This window comes from Rhopalosiphum maidis, chromosome 2 (assembly GCF_003676215.2).
Source record: "Rhopalosiphum maidis isolate BTI-1 chromosome 2, ASM367621v3, whole genome shotgun sequence".
NCBI lineage: Eukaryota > Metazoa > Arthropoda > Insecta > Hemiptera > Aphididae > Rhopalosiphum > Rhopalosiphum maidis.
In genome coordinates, this window is record NC_040878.1 from 1,471,864 (window position 1) to 1,492,778 (window position 20,915).

A 20,915-nucleotide genomic window follows, 5' to 3' on the forward strand; every position below is an offset into this window, starting at 1 on the left:
ATGTAAAATAATAAAATAAAATCTCGGTAATTTTGACACAGATCAAGTACATGAATAAATTATGTCTATTAAATATTTCATCTAGTCCCAATCCAATAATATATGAATATAATATTATACATACATATTTTTTTTTATACTTCAAGCAAATATATGATTTGAATGTGTGATTTAGTTAATTATTTTAGTGATAATAGGTATTTTAAATATGTATATAAAATCACATTTGCATTCCCCTTGAATTGTTGTCTATTTAGATGAATAAATAATTTAACTATTATATTTGTATTGTATTATAATTTGTTCATTGTTAGAATATACCTACCGGTGCTTAGGCGTAGCTATAGGTTTTTAATTTTTTTTTTTTTTTGTGGGGGGAATCTATTGAAATTTTTAGATGATAAAATAAAGTATGGTGATAGCCATCTTTACATATGTATTATACTATCAAATATATTACTCATTAGTTAATATTTTTTAAACACGGTTTTCTAATATTTTATGTAAGGAAAATAGTTTTTGTAGATTATCTTTTACATTTTGAGCTATTTTATAATTTTTACATACTCTTAAATATACATTCTAGTAATGACAGTATTTTTTCAAATGGGTTTGCAAATACTTTGATTTATTTAGATTATTTTAAATGTGATAAACAGTACTAACATTGTTCTAATTTTATGTTCCATTTGAAATATGAATGTGATGTAGAACCAAAGTTAAGATGTGCAATGTGATGAGATCGTCTGTTCAAATAGAAACAAAACTTGAAACAGCGTAATATAATGAATATTAATATTATAAAGTATGACATAAATGTATATACATGACTGTTGGATATGAGATATAAGCATTCATAATATTGAGTAAAGGAATTTATCTAATTTTTTATTGTACATCATTTTGTTTTATTTTTAAATGTATTATGAAAATTGTTCATAATTTATTTTACATTATATTTTTAAATCTATGTTTTGGGTAAATCAACTGTAATAGAAGTGATTATTTAAAACTATATAGTAATTGTTGTGAGCGGTTGTGATAAACACTTAATTATTGATATCAATATAAGTATAAAACATTATTGATGAAAAAAATAAGAGCATGTAATTAATATACTAAGATATCATATACCTTCATTAAGGTTTTAATTGGTATATGTCAATGTGGTTTTTGGTTGGACATAGATATATTTAAGATAATTACCATGTTAACTATGTGTTGGTAAAATAATATTTTATAAGTACTTATTATAGTTGTATAGACTACACCAGTGGCGAACGCAGGATTTTTTTAAGGGGGTGTCATATCATAATTATATGCACAAATTGACCTTTTTTTTAGTCGTTGTTTCATAATTTGAACAGATACTTATTTTTAAGGTTGGTTTCATATCTCCCTGACACCTCCCCCCCTGCGTATGCCACTGGACTACACTAAATTGTATTGTTTTTTTTAAATTATTTAAAATACTTATTTTAATTTGATTCAAAGATTCAGTTTGATACAATATGTACTACATATATTTTAGATACGCTTTTATGAGAAAAATTATTTTAGTAAGTATAACATATAAATTAATATATTTATCTATTTATGGAGACTGTAATTTTCGAAGAGAATGGGCCTATTTTTGATAGATATTTTAATAATATTTTTACAACACAATGACAGATAGTATGCAAATAATAGAAAAAATTGTGTTATCAAAAAATTTAGCTTAATATCATAAATATATATTTAAAATTGTAATAAAATAAGAAATTAACAATGAATTACATTTTGCATATTTTTGATTGTTTATTTAACAGCTGATATAATTATTATCACACGTATCCTAAATTCAGAAAGTTTTTAAAATACTTAATATATTTTTAAGCAAAAATTAGTTTAGGTTACCTTCAATCATGAGTTAATAAATTAAAAATATAATTTTTTTCAATTTTGGTGTAGCTAAAAAAAAAATATTTTCTATCAAGAATTAGCCAGTTATGAGAATATATCTTAATATACGCTAGAGGTCTACTATTGTGTATGTCACCGCATGATATAAACTTATAAAATATGCTGCATGATAAACACACCTACTTAGTAAGTCTTTATCTAACTGAATTTTTTTTATTGTTATAGGTTTTTGGTATCCAAATGAAGCAAATGTTTGGGAATGTCATACATGTAAAAAAAAGTATAAACATCGGCAGAGCTTACAAAACCATAAAAAATTTGAATGTGGTGTTGAAAAGATGTTTCAATGTCGTGTTTGTAATAAACGATTTAGGTACAAATGTAGTCTCAATTCACATTTGGGTATTATTCATAAAATATTTGCATGAATAATTTATGTTTAAAATTTACCATAAATCACAGCAAATAGGATTACAGTTACAGAAGAAATATTGAATTCATGGAACATAAGTTATTATAGTAAAATTAGTGTGATTATTTTATGTTTGTGTGATTTATTTTCACAGATTCATTAATACTTTTTTGGTTTATAATTTTATTACATTGCAACTTAAAAATCGACAAAATTAAAATGGTGTTATTGTAAATAAACAAATATGTTACACAAAATCTACAACCTATTGTATTTATTTCAGCTAGTAATATTATTTATTATTATTTTTTTTTTTTATTGCAACCTTCATTAGAATATTATAACTTTTTTGAGAATTTTAAGTTATACTTAATATTTTTATGTTTTTGTAAATAGATTTTTCATTTTTTTATTTGATTATCGATTATTTCGGTAATTAGCGATATTCAGTAACTATTATTTTATCATTTAATTAATATTGTTGATATTTTCTAATTGGTTATAGTATGAAAATTACACAAGATTTGTTAATAATTATTTATTTTATTAATTTAGGTATAAAATATAATACTAAATTAATATTATTACAATTTATTAATATTCATAACAATTTTATTTTTCTGCTTAAACTAAACGCTAATGAAATATTTATTTTAAATTAAATCTTTCGTCAAATCGGATGAGTACCCCTGATATTATATTTATCTATACAAATAAGTGTACTTTTAAGATAATACTAAATTTTACGCACATCAGACCTAATTCTAATAAATCAATAAATACAAAATTTATTCTATGCCACTCCATTTGCCTTAATGTCTACCTACATAACCATCCCTATTCCCACTTACAATTTCACAAATTTTGTGTAGGTTTTACTTTAATGACTATACTATAGTCACTATAGTCTTTAAGTATAATTTAGATTCCTAATATATTTAGTACATTTTCCTTTACATGCGTAGTATAAATTATGTTTAAAAAACAAATATATTATTAAGTTTAAATATGCTGTATTATTTATTTTAAATTTAAACTATAATTCTTAAAATGAATACCTATTATCAATTTTAGTGTTACAAATACTTAATTAGATGATTGTTAATCGTTATCCCTGGTATTTAATAAAAAATAGTATCTAATGTAATAATTATGTACTGCTTGTTGCTTAACGCTTGATTAAACAAACGAACATTTTATTATGTATATTTAATTTTAGTTTAAACCTATTTAGGGATGACCGGAAATAGTTGTTGTACCGTCACATAAAACCGGTACCATTTACCATACTTATCATTTTAATTATCTAAATATATTAGATTTAATAAAATACTTATTTAAAAATTTCTTTAATAACATATTAACTTTTTCTTTATGATTTACAGTTAGAATTTAAGCTTTTTTCTTTACAAATATTATATCATTATATACAGGGTCTAATAAATAGAACTGACTTTATGAATAAATTTTGTTTTAATTAATATTTTCAATATTTTTTTTTATGTTTATTTTTTAGTACTGGAAATAAAAAAAATTAAATTTGATTTAAATTTTTTTAGATAAATTTAAAATAGCCAATTTGTGAATCTGATTATAAGAACAATTTTGATGGTAAAAAGATTTATCTAAGTCAAGTAGTTTATTTTTTAGAATTTTTTAAATATCAATATTTTTTGATTAAATTAATTTGGAACATAATAACTTTTTTTTAAATATGATTTTTGAGAATTTGCTGACATAAGTATATTTCTTAAATTATTTACTCATCATAGAATATTATCAATTTTTGTCATACGTTTAAATAGTATAATTTTTTTTTTTTTTTTTTGATAAGTCTATCTGTTATACTGTATATAATAATATTATAAAACAATAAAATTATTGCTTGCGCGTGTCAGTTTGGCTTTAGAAACAAATTGCTATAATGACATTTTAACTGTGATAAATACAATTATAGGTTCTCAATATGTTAAAGATTATAATATACAATATTTTTAACAATAACAACTATTATGGGCTTTAACCTGAGTTATAATTTATTTGAATTTTGTACCGGTCTCCCCTATCCAATTAATTATTTTATTCTTATTCTTATTTAATGCACGTTCTCGGTACATCATGATTATAATGAAAAAAATTATATTTTTTTCTAGATGCCACATATGATATATTTAATATAACACGATGAAATCTAAATTTGCACAAGGTTTTTTTCCACAGATTAAAAATGTATTATCACGGTTTTTTTCGTTCTTAGGGGTTTCAGAAACATTCACTTGTCCTAAATGCGGACGTACTTATGACAAACGACCGAGTTTCGCTAAACATTACAAATTTTGCGGCGTAGACTTCGAATGTGAATACTGTGGTAAAAAATATTCTAGATCGGATTCCGTAAAGAAACACCAGAGAATGGCTCATTCTCTGTATTCTTAAAACTATACTAAAATATTGTGTTCTAAACAAAATTTTATTTATTTATTTTATTTACTCGTATTTACATTTTATAATTTTCGATACAAATTTAAATGTTTTGTGTAATTTTAATGTATATTATTAAGTACATACTATTATCGTATTATTAATTAGATTATAAATTGTACCTGTAAATATGTGGACACTTGTTAAAATAATCAAACAAACGATATTTTTTGAAAAAATAACCTTGTGTTCGTCAATTGTTTTTATTATTATTATAAATATCCACAGCAACTAAATTAGTTTAACAATTATATAATGTTAATAGGGTTGTATTTGATTATTATAATTATTATTATTATTATTATTATTATTATTATTATGACCTGTACGAAATTTGGCATGTATTTCCATATTTTTTACACATATATATTTTATACTTCCGTTTCGATATATTTAACAATATATTTTAAACATCTTTAAGTAATCAATGTTCATTTTATTCTAGTGTGCTGGAAGTTAAATAAACAAGACTTTGTGATTGTTGACGAACGGTATCAATGTCCCAACCAGTGTGGCAGAAGTTATAAAGCGTTACATGGTGTCAGACAACATTTACGCTATGAGTGCGGTGTAAGGCCTAAATTTTCATGCGCAGTGTGTATGAAATGTTTTGCGTATAGAAACGTGCTGAAAATTCATATGTCAACAGTACATAACAAATTTAGCAATTTCTTAATATAATTTTCGATTTCAAGATCGAATTATATTTTGTACTTATTCACATTGTATATAGATAAACTCTTGTTCTAAACTAATAATAAAAATAACTGAGTGAAATAAAATATTAATAAAAACACGTTTAAACCATTAATAAGTAAAACACTATGATTTTTCATAAAAATGAACATGCTTTTCATATTTATATTATAACAAAGTATAATTTTAGTTTTATCTTCCATTGCAGTATTTTATAATTTTGAATAAAAACTATATATATGTTACGATAATTATAAAATATGTTTGAAATAAATGTATATTTTTGAGATATTTTTATAATATTATGTATACACTTGTATTTTGATAATAAATTAATAAATTAAAATCAAGCTCTCTTATACGTATAATTATATATATGTATAAATCGTATTGATAAAATATTTATTTTTACAATTTAATCAATTTTGTCCCACTGCGGTATAGAACATTGAAATATTATCATGTTAAGTAAAATAATATCGTTATTGATGATATTTATAAATGCATTTTTAATAAACATTTCATTTTTAAATTATTACATTTAAAAGCTACATAATACATCTCCGATTAATATTTAAAAAATCAGGTGAATTTACTCGTGTAATACACTAACGTGTATTTCATTTTTATATGCGAGTTATGGAAGTTTAACAGGACACTATACCCGCATGTGTTGTCTCTGTCTTACTAACATACATCATAACAAATTTTCGTTCAGTAGAATACATTTTATGACGTTAGCTTTAATATTATAGTAAATTTACTTATTCTCAAATGTAAAGGTAAGAATATTATCTAGACAATGACATATGCTTTTAATGATATTATTATTTTAAAGTGAGTTACAACTATGTAAAATATAACAACTTTAAAATGTTCATAACTCACTTTAAAAAGATAATATCAACAAAATCATATGTGATTGTCTATACTCTGTCCAGACTAAGAGCGCACCTCTTAGGCGGCGGCAACACTGCCTGTGTAGGGAATGCATGTGCGAGTTTCGACTGGTTTTCGTCCGCCGCACGGTATGCTCTTAGTTTGGACAGAGTATAGATAATATTGTTACCTTTAAATTTGAGAATAAGTAAATTTATTATAATATTAAAGCTAACGTCACAAAATGTATTCTACTTAACGAAAATCTGTTATGATTTACGTTAGTAAGACAGATACAACACATGTGGGTATGGTGTCTTCTTAAGTAATAGTTAAATAAAATATATTTTTGGTATTGATTTTTATTACTATTTTTATATTAAGTACCTATGTATTTATACGTTTTTTCATACAACTAATGAAGAAAATTGGAAAGAACAAGGTTATAACTACTGTCATATATTTATGTGTTAATTTTTACACGTTTGTCAGAAACTTATAATCAGTATTTATTTCAGACCTTTTATCCCGGGGAGAGGGTATTGTAAATTTCGGGGGGGGGGGTATACCATAGAAGTAAATAATAAAGAGAAGTATAAATATTGTATACATTTTTCTCAAGGGGGTCTTCCCCTCTGAAATAAACACTGTTTATAATATTGAAAATATGCTAACTGGGTTAGTTTAATTTATTAAGTGATTTGTGTTTCATGTATATGTATATGGAGGCACAAGCATATAGAAGGGGAAGTGCGAGGTAAATATTGATATTTTTAGATCAACGATAGTTTTGTTGAAATGTGTGTCTAATGAAAATCCAGCGTTATCATGTCGCCCGAATATTCTCGAATCATAAATATATTATATTTTGTCCAACAAAAGCAGTAATCGTTTTTAAAAAATTCTTTGTGTTATACTAAATAATATGTATAGCTGGATTTTTGTCATAAAATTTAAAATACTTGAATATTTAAATAATTTGAAATTGTAATTTATTTATTGGTGGGTGGCGCGATTATTTATTTTTTTTTTTAGGGATGCGTGAAACAAAAAAACCTTAGAAACCGTTGTGTTATAATATTATAAGATAAAGAACTTAATATTTATTTTTTATAGGTAACTATTAAAGTACTTCTTACATTTATAAAAATATATTTATCATACTCATTACTCGTAGATTCAATGGTTAGGTATTTTGTGTGCGCTTATTTAAAATATTGAATATAGATATACTTCGCATGTTTTATGATAAAAAATGGTATGATATTAAATAAAATTATAACCATTTAAATATTCAATTAGTTACAAGAACATTTCGATTTATTATCAGCATTTCGTTTTTAATAATTCCCCTATTTTTATGGAAAGATAAATTATATAATTATTAAATAGTTTTAAAAAGTTGATTGTATAATACCAAAAGCATAAAAAAATACCTATATGTTTGCTTTATTTAGTACCTATTAAATACGTAATATAAAAACAAAATATTGGTTATCATATCGTTTTATTAGCACGTATGGATATGTTGAAAATACAAAACAAAAAACTTTAATTTTACTTCATTCTAAAATGTATTTATTTTATATTCATCATTTTCATAATTCCTATAGCAAATTATATCCAGTGTGTTGGCCAAACCTTATTTGGATTATGCGTATTTAGTAATATAATTTAAAATGAATATAAGTTAATGTTTATTAGTAATGTTTTACTTTTGTAGAGAAACACTGATTTAAAAAAAATATCATTAATACACAGCTTTTTGTATAAATGCTTCGCTCTGAATAGTGTTTATAAACGATCAGGCTAATGTGACGCATTTCAGGTACTAGAGTTTGGCATTGTGTCAATGAACATTGCAGTCGCAGTTACAAGAACAAATTTCATTTGACCTACCACTTGAAGTATGAATGTGGAAAACAACCCTTATACAAATGCGACTTTTGTCTAAGGATGTTTTCGAGAAATTCAAATATGAAGAAACACATGTTCACAGTACATAAATATATTAGTCCCTGACTAATATGTCAATATGTCAATTTTTAATTATTTAACAATGGTATATATAATTTTGTAGGCAATCAAACTATAAGAATGTAATGAAAAAACAAGTGAACAAATTGATTTGAAATCGTTTTATATAGGTATCACTTAATTTCACTTTTGTTTTACATACCTACAGTATTAAATTAAATTTAACATTTCTGACACAAAATAACTTTTTTATGACTACTTCTTGTTCTTCAGTTAAATTTCGAAGATACTAAAATAATATAAACAAAGTTGCTAAATAATATCTACAATAATAAAACTTCAACTACTTTATTGTATTAATAATTTATTAGTGATGTTAATTATTTAGTAAATTGTATTCATACCAATTTGTTGATAATGTTTTATAAGTATTTCTTAAATATTTAACAACAGCAATATCAATCATTCTTATTTTGGAGAACTTTTATAATTGTCAATAACCGATTAATTGTAAAATATTCATTATAACATTCGAATTATTTGGATGAAAGTGTAATTTATGTATTTAACTAATTAAGTACTAATATTCACATTACACATGTTAATGTATTGTTTAAAATATTGAAACATAGTATGGACGTATGGTTATATATTTAAATGACTCAAATATTACCTAGCTTTGTTACCAGTTACCAATTATGACTAATCGCAATGTCATATCTAAATCAGTGATAATAATAAGTGTAAAGTAATAATTGTAATACTAGTTTAGGTACCTTAAACTTACAATAATAGTTTTATATTTTAAATATAGTTCTATTTTTATTTTTTTACATTCTTTATTTTATAGACCTGCAGTTTACAATACTAACCTAACCTATATCTTAGTACTTAATATGTTAAAGAATTGTTACATATCGTTATGTATTTTAACGATGAACCAAGTTATCTATTCGTACATGTTGATTATTTGGAGTTTTTTTGTTATAGTTTTTACTTTTTCATTCAATAAATATTTTTAATTTATTCTACCAATCCAAAAATAAACGATTTTATTTTCAAATTATAATATATTTTTATCTGTTTTAAATATTTTATAGTTGAACTTGGATTATATTACTATTATTGAATACTTTTTAAAATTTGTCATAGGCTGTTCCATCATTTGTGGACTTTATCTTTTTTCGACTGATATATTTATTTACCTTCTGATAAAAGGTAAAATATTTAACAATATCGTTCTACGCATTAGCTCTACTTGTATGTTTACTGTTAAACAAAAATCCTCGCATTCATAATTTTATTTATTATGTTGTAAATATTTACACAATAACACACACATAAATATATTGCAAATAAATATATTGATCAGAAAGATAATAATGACTGAAAGTTGGTTTTAGTTCATAGCTTTTGTATTTTTGTATAGTTATTGCTTATATTAAATTACTACCATTGTTGTTTGTTATTATAATAATACAGGTATAGTAAATATACATTTGGTGCTGCTTTAATCAAAACTTTGTTGACAAATAAAATATAGAATATCAAATACAAACCAATTCAATTGTATACAATATGCTTAAATCTTTTCTTAAAAATTGTTTTTACTGTATCTAATTTTGTCCTTGTATATTTCAGATAAACAAAAACATGTTAATTCATTTTGCAAATCAGCTGAGTACTGCAATAGCGCTATTTTAAAAGGATTATGTCCCTTTTGCCCAACGAAGCTGAAGGAAATCAATTGTTTAGATGAGCATGTTTTAGATTTCCATAAACCTTTATTGTTAGCCTGTAATAAATTAAATAAAACTGATAAAAAATATCTGACTATTCGATGATTATCGATGTTTCATAGAATATGTATTTTATTCTGTTTTGAAACATGGGTTTTTATTGAATAAAATACAACACTAATGCACGCGGTTTTGGTTGCTTTTACATGCTTAACGTCCAACGGTAAGTATCTATATATAATTTAGAGGACGTAGTACCCGCATGTGTTGTCTCCGTCTTACACACGTGCAACCCCATGTAGCCTTTTATTGATATTATTATTTTTAAGTAAGTTATGATCATTTTAAAATGTACAGTTTCAAAAAGATCATAACTTGCTTAAATATAATAATATCAATAAAAGACTACTTGGGGCCCTGAATAATTATCTTAGCTTTAAATTTTTTTAATAGGTCAGTTCACTCTAATATCAAAATTAACAGTGCAATATTGAAAATGGTGAACGAAAATTTGTTGTGTCGTACGTGTGTAAGACGGAGACAACACACGCGAGTTCTACATCCTCTTAAGAAATAACGTACTTTAATACATAGTTTATATATATAATGTGATCCGGGGTGGTATTATAGCTTTATGTAGGTCGTAGAAATTCATCTTATAAGGACGTACTAATAAAGTTGTGAATTTTATTATATGCACATAATAATATATTGTTTAACACATATAATATATACTGTAAATCGTATCGTATCAAGCTATTTTATAAGTTTTTTTTTATAATTTTGTTATTTTCTCAGTTGAACCTGCAAACCAGCTATTGCTTTATTCGTGTCCCTACAACTGCGGAAAGAGCTACAAATTCAAAAGCAGTCTCAATGACCACTTTAAGAATGAATGTGGTAAACCACCAATGTACAAATGCCCATATTGTAAAAAAAGGTGTACATTGAAAGGCAACATGAAGAGACATATCGTATTGGTGCATCATAGAAAAGCAGTTGAATCCGATTTCAATCTGCAATTTACCGCAAAAGCTGCGTTTTTTTAATGAACTCGTTCTCTGTGTAATCACTGGGGTTACCTATAATTTATTTATATACCTATTCACTTAATATTGTTGCTTGTTTTTATTTATAGTTATTTGTACAGTTATTACTTATAAATATAATTATAATATACTATATGAATTAAATAGATAAATATGTTTACATAAAATATTGTGTATGTGTGTGTATTATAGGAATATATGGACATAATAAATTTTAACTATTGTATTTGTTAAATATTTAACAGTTAGTTTTGACCACGATGAATGACTTATCAACACTCGTTATACTATTCCAGTGTACTCACTACACAATTCAAAGGGATCGACATTCTTTTTTCGGGTTAGCATGCAATTTTAGTTAAATGTAGATTTTGCAATTCTATATTATATAGGTATTATTTTTTTTTGTTTTTTTCCATCCATTAATTCCAATATAATTTATTTGTACTCATGATTATCTACCATCAAGGGCGAATCCAAAAATTCATCAAGGGGGGTAATTAAAATATATCCATCAGATACTATTCATACCTACTTAATAATTTACTTAAATAAACATTAATTACTTATATTATTTACTTATTATAATATTCACCATTTAAAATTTATTTTTACAAATTGGTATCAATGACAACATTTTTATACTTTAATAAATTTATAAAATTTAAATATAATAAGCTCAAAGGGGGAGGGGTATTTACCCTTTTACCCCTCCCTTGGATCCGCCACTGCCTACCATTTATATTGACTTAAGCGTTAAGAATACTATTACTGAATAGGATGGATGGAATGATCTCAATAATCTATGCTACCTTTTTTCAACCTCTTCTTAATTTATTTTATAAAAACGACATTTTTAATGTCATCCAATTATCTATAATTAAAATCCGTCAACATTCTATTAAGCTACTATCGTTTTAATATTCATTCGTAGAGTTATAAAAAACAGATAGAACTATTTTGAACATTAATCAATCTATTAAATTAACTAAATGCCTGTAACCAATATAATATCATGTCTGTGTTACCTTCATGTTTTTATATATTGTATCTATTTTATTACATTAGGAGTTGTTCGAGCGTCATTCAGTTATATAAAAAAATATTTAATATTATGATTTATGAGTTATGACTATACTGGTGATTGCTGATCGGTTCCTTTGTTCGACCGGCATAGGAAACTGGAATGCGGTGTGCTATCGCAGTCCGAGACGTGTATGGTGTGTAGCAACATATTTAAATAGCGCTGCAATGTCAAGGACCCTGCATGTTATGAACATTCATAAATTATAATTGTTATCCTCGATTGAGCAGACTATTTCCGTACATGTAAGTTGGACATGTCATGCATTTATCAGCCTCTACATAATAATTATGTGTCAATGTGTTATTGTTATATTATAATTTTATCAATAGATAATCTATCTACTTAGTATATCAGTCACATTATGTATTCATTATGAATTATGTTTTGTTTAATAGTCAAAAAAAGAAGATAAAATAAAAACAACCTTCTATAGATGTGTATATTATTACTAAATGTATGTTGTTTCTTCGCTTATAAGCTTAACTACCAATATAATTAAAATACAGTAAAATCCCGTTACAACGAACTCCAGGGGACCAAATTTTTTTCGTTATAACGGAAATTTCGCTGTAACGAAAATTCGAATAAGCTCTTTTTAAGCCCTGCTTTTCGGCAGGGGACTTCTATGACTTTCGTTGTAACGGGAATTTACTGTATTTGTGGGCATTTTCTTGAATTAAATAAGATTCCTGCTGCTGTTATCGCTTCATATCTGTTCGATTACACTATTAACTTGTAGGATCCCTGTTATGTTAGAAATGATAATCATGCCGATAAAGTGTAATTCATTTAACGTAAAACACTTTTTATTTTAGAAAACACTTGTTTTTATATAATTATAAGTGGTTATAAAACAACATTATTGGAAGAAAATGAAACTGTTGTTACTTGTATCGTTATTTTTTTAGTTAGAAATTTTTTTGAATGACAACATACATTTTTAATTTCAAATACTGAATCATAATATATAAATATTATTTGGAGTACATTGATCTGTAAAAAATTCATCTGTCGAAGTACTCCAAAAAAATATTTGCTTTATAAAATGGAATCAAAAATACCAATTAAAAATATTTAAAAAATGTTTATATCGTTTTTGAAATAATAAATGTCTAAATGAAATGAATATTAAATGGATCACCCGGTTTTCAACCGTATAGATATAAGACTCGTATAGTTGTATAGCTCCGTGATTTATAACAATCGTTTATCCTAGTTTTTTTTTTCATAATTTTAGTATCCCGATTCATCTGCACAAATGGATGCGGTCGATCGTATAAATACAAGCAAGGATTGAGACGACATCGAAAATATGAGTGTGGTATAGATCCGAAATTCGAATGTTCGATGTGTAAAAAAAGGTTTAAGCAGGCCTGCAACGTCAAGTCTCATTTTGTAAATTTTCACAAAATTATTATCTTGGATTGACCAAACAGTTTTCGTGTACATGAGTTGGATGTGTTATGTGTTTTATCAACACATAATTATACGTCATCGTTGTATAGTAAATAGTAATATTATAATATTATTGTATTTTGTTTTTTTTTTTTAATATGAAAATTTACTATCTATACAAAATATACTATGCTCACAGTAAGTAAATCTTATGAGGGAAAAAATTAGGAAGCATGAACGAGAAAGTCACCCAGTGACAGTACTCTAGGGTCCACAATATTATCGTATTATTATCGTATATATGTCTTATAAATAGGTAACCTTCTTGCCTAGTTTAAAAATTATATAATTGTATTAATTATGGATTATTTTTGTTTTAATGTCAAGTCAAAAAAATAAGATAAAATAAAAATAACCTTCTCTAAATGTTTGTATTATTTCTAAATATACATTTTGTGTCCCCGCTTATAAACTTAACTATATTTACAATTAAAATGTCTGTGTGTACATGATTCATTTATAGCTACACTAACACAATGTATACTTTAAAGTTAAAAGATTGTCCTGAGTGTCTTTACTAACAACATTACTTTATACTTGTAATAACTAATAATATAATCAGTAAAATATTATAGTACTTAAATAAACCGTGATATACGTCTTATGACGTAAAAGCAGTACAAAATTTAGTACAATATATAAACCATAATCATATGACGTCGTGATTTATTTTAATCACTTATCCGTGTTAACGTTTATGATTATAGTGTCTCGTTTCGTGTGCCCCAACAAATGTGGTAGGTCTTACAAGTACAAGAAGGGATTAAACCAACACCTGCACTACGAGTGCGGCATACCACCAAAATTCAAGTGTTTGCTGTGTAACAAAAAGTTTAAGCAGCGTAGTTCCATCAAGCTCCACTGTTCGAATGTTCACCGTACACTCATCAATTGAGTAGACAATTTCATTGGAATTTAATTTAATGAACAGTTATTGTTTTTTATTTTATAGGAGATGATTGTATACCTATTTTACAAATCGTAATATGGTATATCGCAGGGGTGGTATATCGTATATTAGATTTTTTTTTTGTTTTAATGTACAGTTAAAATAAAAATTAACTTTTATATGTGTATTAATTTACTAAATAATAACATGTTATGTCATCTTTGTATTATTCCGAACTATACAATTAAAATGAATACACACAAGATTCATTACTTCAATCTGCAGCTGTTTTTTTACCTTAAAATACAATTGCACTGGCCACTGAATCTATACTTAGAATAATCTAGAGAGTGTGTATCAACAATAACTTATTATACTTGTTATAATAATATAAAAAGCATTAACCGTACCAATAATTTATAGTACATTAGTACCTATATATACCATATATGAACCATATAAACATAGGTAGGGAACTAGGTATATGATGTGATCTATAATTTCTCATGTTACCATTTATGATTACAGAATCTCGATTCGTCTGTTCAAACGGATGTGGCAGGTCTTACAAGTATAAGAATGGAGTTATGCAACATCTGCGTTACGAGTGCGGTATACCGCCAAAATTCAAGTGTTCGCTGTGTGACAAAAAGTTTAAGCAGCGTAGTTCCCTCAAGCTTTACAGTACTAACGTTCACCGTACACTAATCGATTGAGTAAAGGAACCGTTTTACTAGAATTTTGTTTAATTTACAGTTATTATTTTATGTTTAATAGGAGATAATTTGTTTAAAAATTTTACAAATCGTGGCATTATATTAATTTTTATTTCTTTTTTTAATGTGCATTGTGCAATTCAAATTAGAAGGTACAATAAAAAATTACTTAGTAGACTAATATTAATTTTCTTCATATAGTAGCATGGTGTTTCACCTTAATATATGGTACCTACTTATACTTAAAATCAATGTATATGAATCAAATAAGATTTTTACTTATATCTGTAGCTGTTTAAGCCTCATACAATAATTATGTACTTTGTACTTAAGGGGTTCAGAGAGTTTTTATTAACCATAATTCTACATTTTCTTATTATAATAACGTAATAAGTAGCGTTTTAGTATATTTACTAAAAATGTAGTATCTGTAATATGTACACCTATATTAACCGTAACTCATAGCCACGTAAGTTGGTAACTGCTTATATTGTGTGTATTTATAAACTTTATTCACCAATAAACGATAGCAACAAAGGAGTAGTATTGTTCAAACAGAGCCTCCTCTGCTGACGGTTAAACGTGAAAATAACGTAGCTAATACCATGACGTTGTGATTTATATTAACAGTTTGTCGGTGTTATCGTTCATGATTGCAGCGTCCCGATTCGTATGCTCGATTAGGTGCGGTCGGTCGTACAAGTACAAGCAAGGATTTATGAAGCACCTGCGCTACGAGTGTGGCGCGTCTCCGATGTTCAAGTGTTCGATGTGCGATAAAAAGTTTAAGCAGCGTGATTCCTTCAAGCTCTAGTTCTTAAGTTCACTGCACACTCGTCGATTGAGTAAACTGAAGTTATACTAAAATATAATTTACAGTTATTATTTTATGTTTAATTAGAGTAGAGACCTTCTAGTTGTTAAAAAGTCAACGTTTTTATTAAAAAATTATATTCTTAAATATTTTTTATCCTTATATTTTTAGTAGTTTATGAATTATACGTATTTAAAGTTTAGACAAGCGGAGTAGTGGATAAACATTTTGCGGGGTAACCCCGTACTACTCCACTCCGTGGATCAAAACTTTAAATACTTATAACTCATAAACTACTCGCCCTAAATTCGATTTTTATGTATCAAAATACTGAGAAAAATATTCTGCTTTGGAATATAAAATTAAAACTATGTTGTCATTCAAAAAAATAAAAAATTAAAAAAAACGTTGATTTTTTAACAACTTGAAACTAAAAAATATTTTTAAAAACATGAATACTTTTTGAAATAATGAGTGGTTCATGATTAATACGTACGTACTAAAGACATGCAAGGACCGGGCCTTAAAAAAAAGGGCTATATTGGGTTTCTTTTCGGTAGAAATTTTCAGACTGGGCCGAACTTAAAATATTAAAACCAAAGATAGACCAGCTTTTTTTTTTAATAAAACTTTTCGGGCTGAGTCGGTCCGGATCTAAACCAAGGTTGGATCGGACTTTTTAAGCATTTTATACATCTTGCCTGGGTATTTTTTAGTTTTTTTTTTTTTTTTGTATGACAAATAATCATTATTTAAAATTAAAATGATAAGTTTTAACGTTATTCGACGATGGAATAATCACAAATAACGAATATTATGACATTTTTGTACATGAGCAACTATTACTCACATACATTTTTATTATATAGTTGAATTTAAAAAGCTTAAGATGATTTCGGGCCGATTTTGGGCTTTCTTTTACAACATTTCTTGGACTGGGCTATACCGTAAATTTATGGCCCTTGCAGGTCTATAATTTATGTGAGTTAAGATTATTTATGTTTTAATAATTAATACGAGTATGTTAACAAAAGTGAATACAGTTTGTGTTACAAAAGAAAATTATGAAAAAAATATGTTAAACGAGATTCGGGTAATCCAGCGAGCGCCTTTTTTTTGTACTTAAAAGTTTTATAGTTATAGGGCCAGTCATCATTATGCCCTACCCTAGAAAATATTGAAATGGCGCCCCTGCCTACGGCTATTTAAACCACATACCTTGATCACATTGTTGAGCAGTAGGGGTCCAGAAAATATTTACTCACTTATATTTTCTATACTTTTTATAATTATATAATAAGTAAGTACCACAAATTATTATAACTATCTAAACCGTTAAATTAAATAACTTTATACCGCTGTAATTAGTAATAATCGCTTGTTCATGTTATCTTTTATGCTCTTATAGATTTCAGTTCATGTGCTTAAACGGGTGAGGCTGATTGTTAGTACAAAACTACAAACATGGAGTTATACAATACCTGTGCTACAAGTGCGGCGTGTCTGGTGCCTCCTTTGTCAAAGTGTTTTGTGTGCAATAAAATGTTCAAATTCCATAACAATTTATATATATCAAATAATATGATATTATATATCATGTGCATACTAGACTACGTCATCATCAACAACTTTTAGCCTCAAAACGTTAAACATGCCTATACTGTGTTACCGTATACTGTGTTGATCTTCTAATGTACTTAATATAAATACCTATTTAACTAATATATACTTGATTTTGTGAAGACTTCAATATTAATTTGTTGTCTTCTATTTCAATGAAATTGTTTTTATATTGTTCATTGTAATACTAATTAATCATCTTTTTTTATTGTTTATATAATGATAAATGATCAAAGTATCGTATGTTTTGTGTTTTTGTTGTTAATTTGTTCGTATTTATTTACCATTTTCCTATTTACTTTATTATATAAAATAATTTGAACGTTTTGGTATTATATTATACAATATATACTATGATATATCAATATATATTATCATGAAATTTGTAAGGTCATCGCAAGAATTTTTTAGAAAGACAAATTGTTATGTTTTAATATAGTTAAGTATACTTAAATATTATTATTAATGTGTTGTAGCTCCACTTTTCTTTTGCCTGCTATTTAGCCTTATACCTTTCCCGTAATGCATTTACCTTCGATCTCGTTATATGCGTACCTATTATGTTTAGTTTGATGACTTGATCAAGCTTGTAGTATTGAATTTTTGGCTTTTTATACGTTGTATTTATGTTCACACGCTCTTACTGTCTATATAATGCTAGATTATATATTATTCAGTGGCATTTTTGGGAATTCTCAATTATGGGTGAAGGACATGACAAAATTAAAAAACACCTTTATTACTCACTCTCTAAAATATAATACATTGAAGTCAGTGGCGTCCCTAAACCCTTTTATATGGGGGGGGCGAACTTCATACATTATTTATATATTTTATATAAACACTCAAATTACTAGGTAGGTGATATAAATTACCAAAATTTGAAGGAAAAAGGCCACGGGAAGAGCAACTGCCCCATTCACCCCCCTAGTTGAAGTAAGATGTATTTGGGTGTTTGACAATTATTTTATTTTAAATTAAATTTAAGTACTTCTATAATTACTTTTGTCATATCTTTCAATAATACTCAGTTTAGTTTAATAACATAATATTATATTATGTTATTATATTGATTTAGTTCAAAACAAAAGTCAAAATGATTGATGGATGAACTTACCCCCACTCCTGAAAATGCCACTTCTGCATGTAAAACACAACAATAATATAATGACATAGATGATATGTATTTGTGTGTACGTGTGCGAACTTAAGCTATATTATATTTTACTATTACTTTCGTTTATCGAACCCGAGATTCATGTATTTTTTTTTTGTTCTTGATCATATCCATGCGTAGTTTTTATGACTCCACAACAACCGGACGACTACACTTACGAAGAACATTTGAAGCGGAGAGCCGCTGCCAAACAATTTTCCCAGAAGCGGATTGAATGTCCAAAAGGTTGCGGTCGTACCTATAAGCGTATAGAACACCTGAAGCGGCACCTTGTAAACGAGTGTGGAATGCCACCATCGCACCAATGTTACTATTGCCCACGCAAGTTCGCGTACAACTTCAGCAGGAGGAAGCACATGGTAATCGTACACAAAAAAACTGTCACGGATTTTATTAGTTCTGCGCCCGGCCCATTCCACCAATCAACACCCATCAGTAGCGAAGTCTCTTGCGGCGCACCTGTCAATGTCCAAACCGTTGACGGCCAATCACAATAAAAATATAATTGTACGGCTGTGGAATCCATATTAAAAGAATGTGCTGCAATCTTCACCTATTTAATAAAAGTTAGAAGAAATGACACATATTTGTATCCCGATTCCCGTTTATATCTAAGATTATTTTAAAAATTTTCGATATTCTTTTCATTGACACAAACTACTAGGTAGTAAATATAAGTTTAAAAAAAAAAAAATATGATCTTATTCTATCGATTTTTAATATTGTATTTTCTCTACTTTCAAAAATTCAAACAATTCGTAGTACCTATACTGAAAACGAAACAATATATTTCGATTTAAATTACATACTCTATTTATACTACAATAAGCCATAAGCTCACTATAACTTAAAATTAAAATGCATGTTTAAATATACTCGATGTATTATAATAATTTTACTATATTATACTCTTACTATTATTACATTTATTTACTATTATTAAGACTATCATTTTTGAGATTTTTATGCGTTTTTTTTAAATACAAGCATCTGAAACATCGTATTAATAGAAAGTAAGTTGTATCGTAGAATGTTTCATGTTAACTAGTTGTTTCTTCTATTATTGACTACAAAACATTATTAATTTATATAATTACTTTACCTCATTTTGTGTTTAATTTGTGAGTGAGTGCGTATGTTTTCTACCAGAACTATATCATACTCCTATTAAAATGTTTAAGGCCATATAACTTACTATTAGATTAAATGTTTAACTTTTTTTTCTCCTTTTGATGAAAACTAATATTATTTATATATATATGTTTAAATAATGTTTAAATATATTAATTAAAACTATTTTTAAGGTATGTTAGTGATGACAATATGATATACATTATGAAACGTTTTGTTATATTTAAACTAATAACTTTGTGCAAATGTCAACAATGTAATAGGTATCTATGTTAATTAATTATGGCTGTAAAAAGTTTTTAACTTATTAAAAATGTCTGAAAATTTTAAATATCTATTCTTCATACATGTACTTTGTACAATAGTTTATATAAAAACTTTCAAGTCAATACATTTCAACGTTTCGAAGTCATTAATATTATGTATTTACAGTGTTTATGAATTTTTGTTGTAATAATTAACATCAAATTTAACTTATTGACACACAATTTATATTCTGTGCAAATTTCAACCAGATATCTAACATTGACAATGCCAAAAAATCATTTAGTAATTATTATTTTATTACAACTAATAAAACGAATTTGTTAATTATAATATCATACTATACTTTATTTTTTTCATCTATGTTTGTGTAAGGTATGTTATATGATAATGTGATAATGTAATCTGAAAAATAATGTTTAAATAATCGTGGACAATTATTTACTAAAAAATAAAATAAAAAATAATTTTAAAAAATGTTCTGTACATTTTTTTTATCATAAACTATGTTATAATAATGTATATGTTTATCAAAATGTTTATAAGATGTATACATATACTTATACTTATACTTATACAAGTGATACTAGGTGTCTTAAATTATTGTATAAGACTTATACTATA

At 26.1% G+C, this 20,915-nt stretch overlaps 1 protein-coding gene across 9 annotated transcripts in view; it reads left to right on the top strand.

The window, feature by feature from the left end:
- The window catches only part of LOC113554788 (longitudinals lacking protein-like), a 360,082-nt gene that overhangs the window by 310,799 nt on the left and 28,368 nt on the right, over positions 1-20,915 (top strand). The window contains exon 5 of one of the 9 annotated variants that reach the window (XM_026958769.1): positions 19,017-19,566. The exons of 5 other annotated variants lie outside the window; for them this stretch is intronic. In XM_026958769.1, the coding sequence (XP_026814570.1) occupies positions 19,017-19,393 (377 nt within the window). In that variant the 3' untranslated portion in view covers positions 19,394-19,566. Of the gene's footprint in view, positions 1-2,130; positions 2,575-9,991; positions 10,211-13,462; positions 13,669-19,016; positions 19,567-20,915 lie in introns of those variants that run through there. 3 more of the 9 variants (XM_026958811.1, XM_026958814.1, XM_026958821.1) reach the window with 3 other exon arrangements.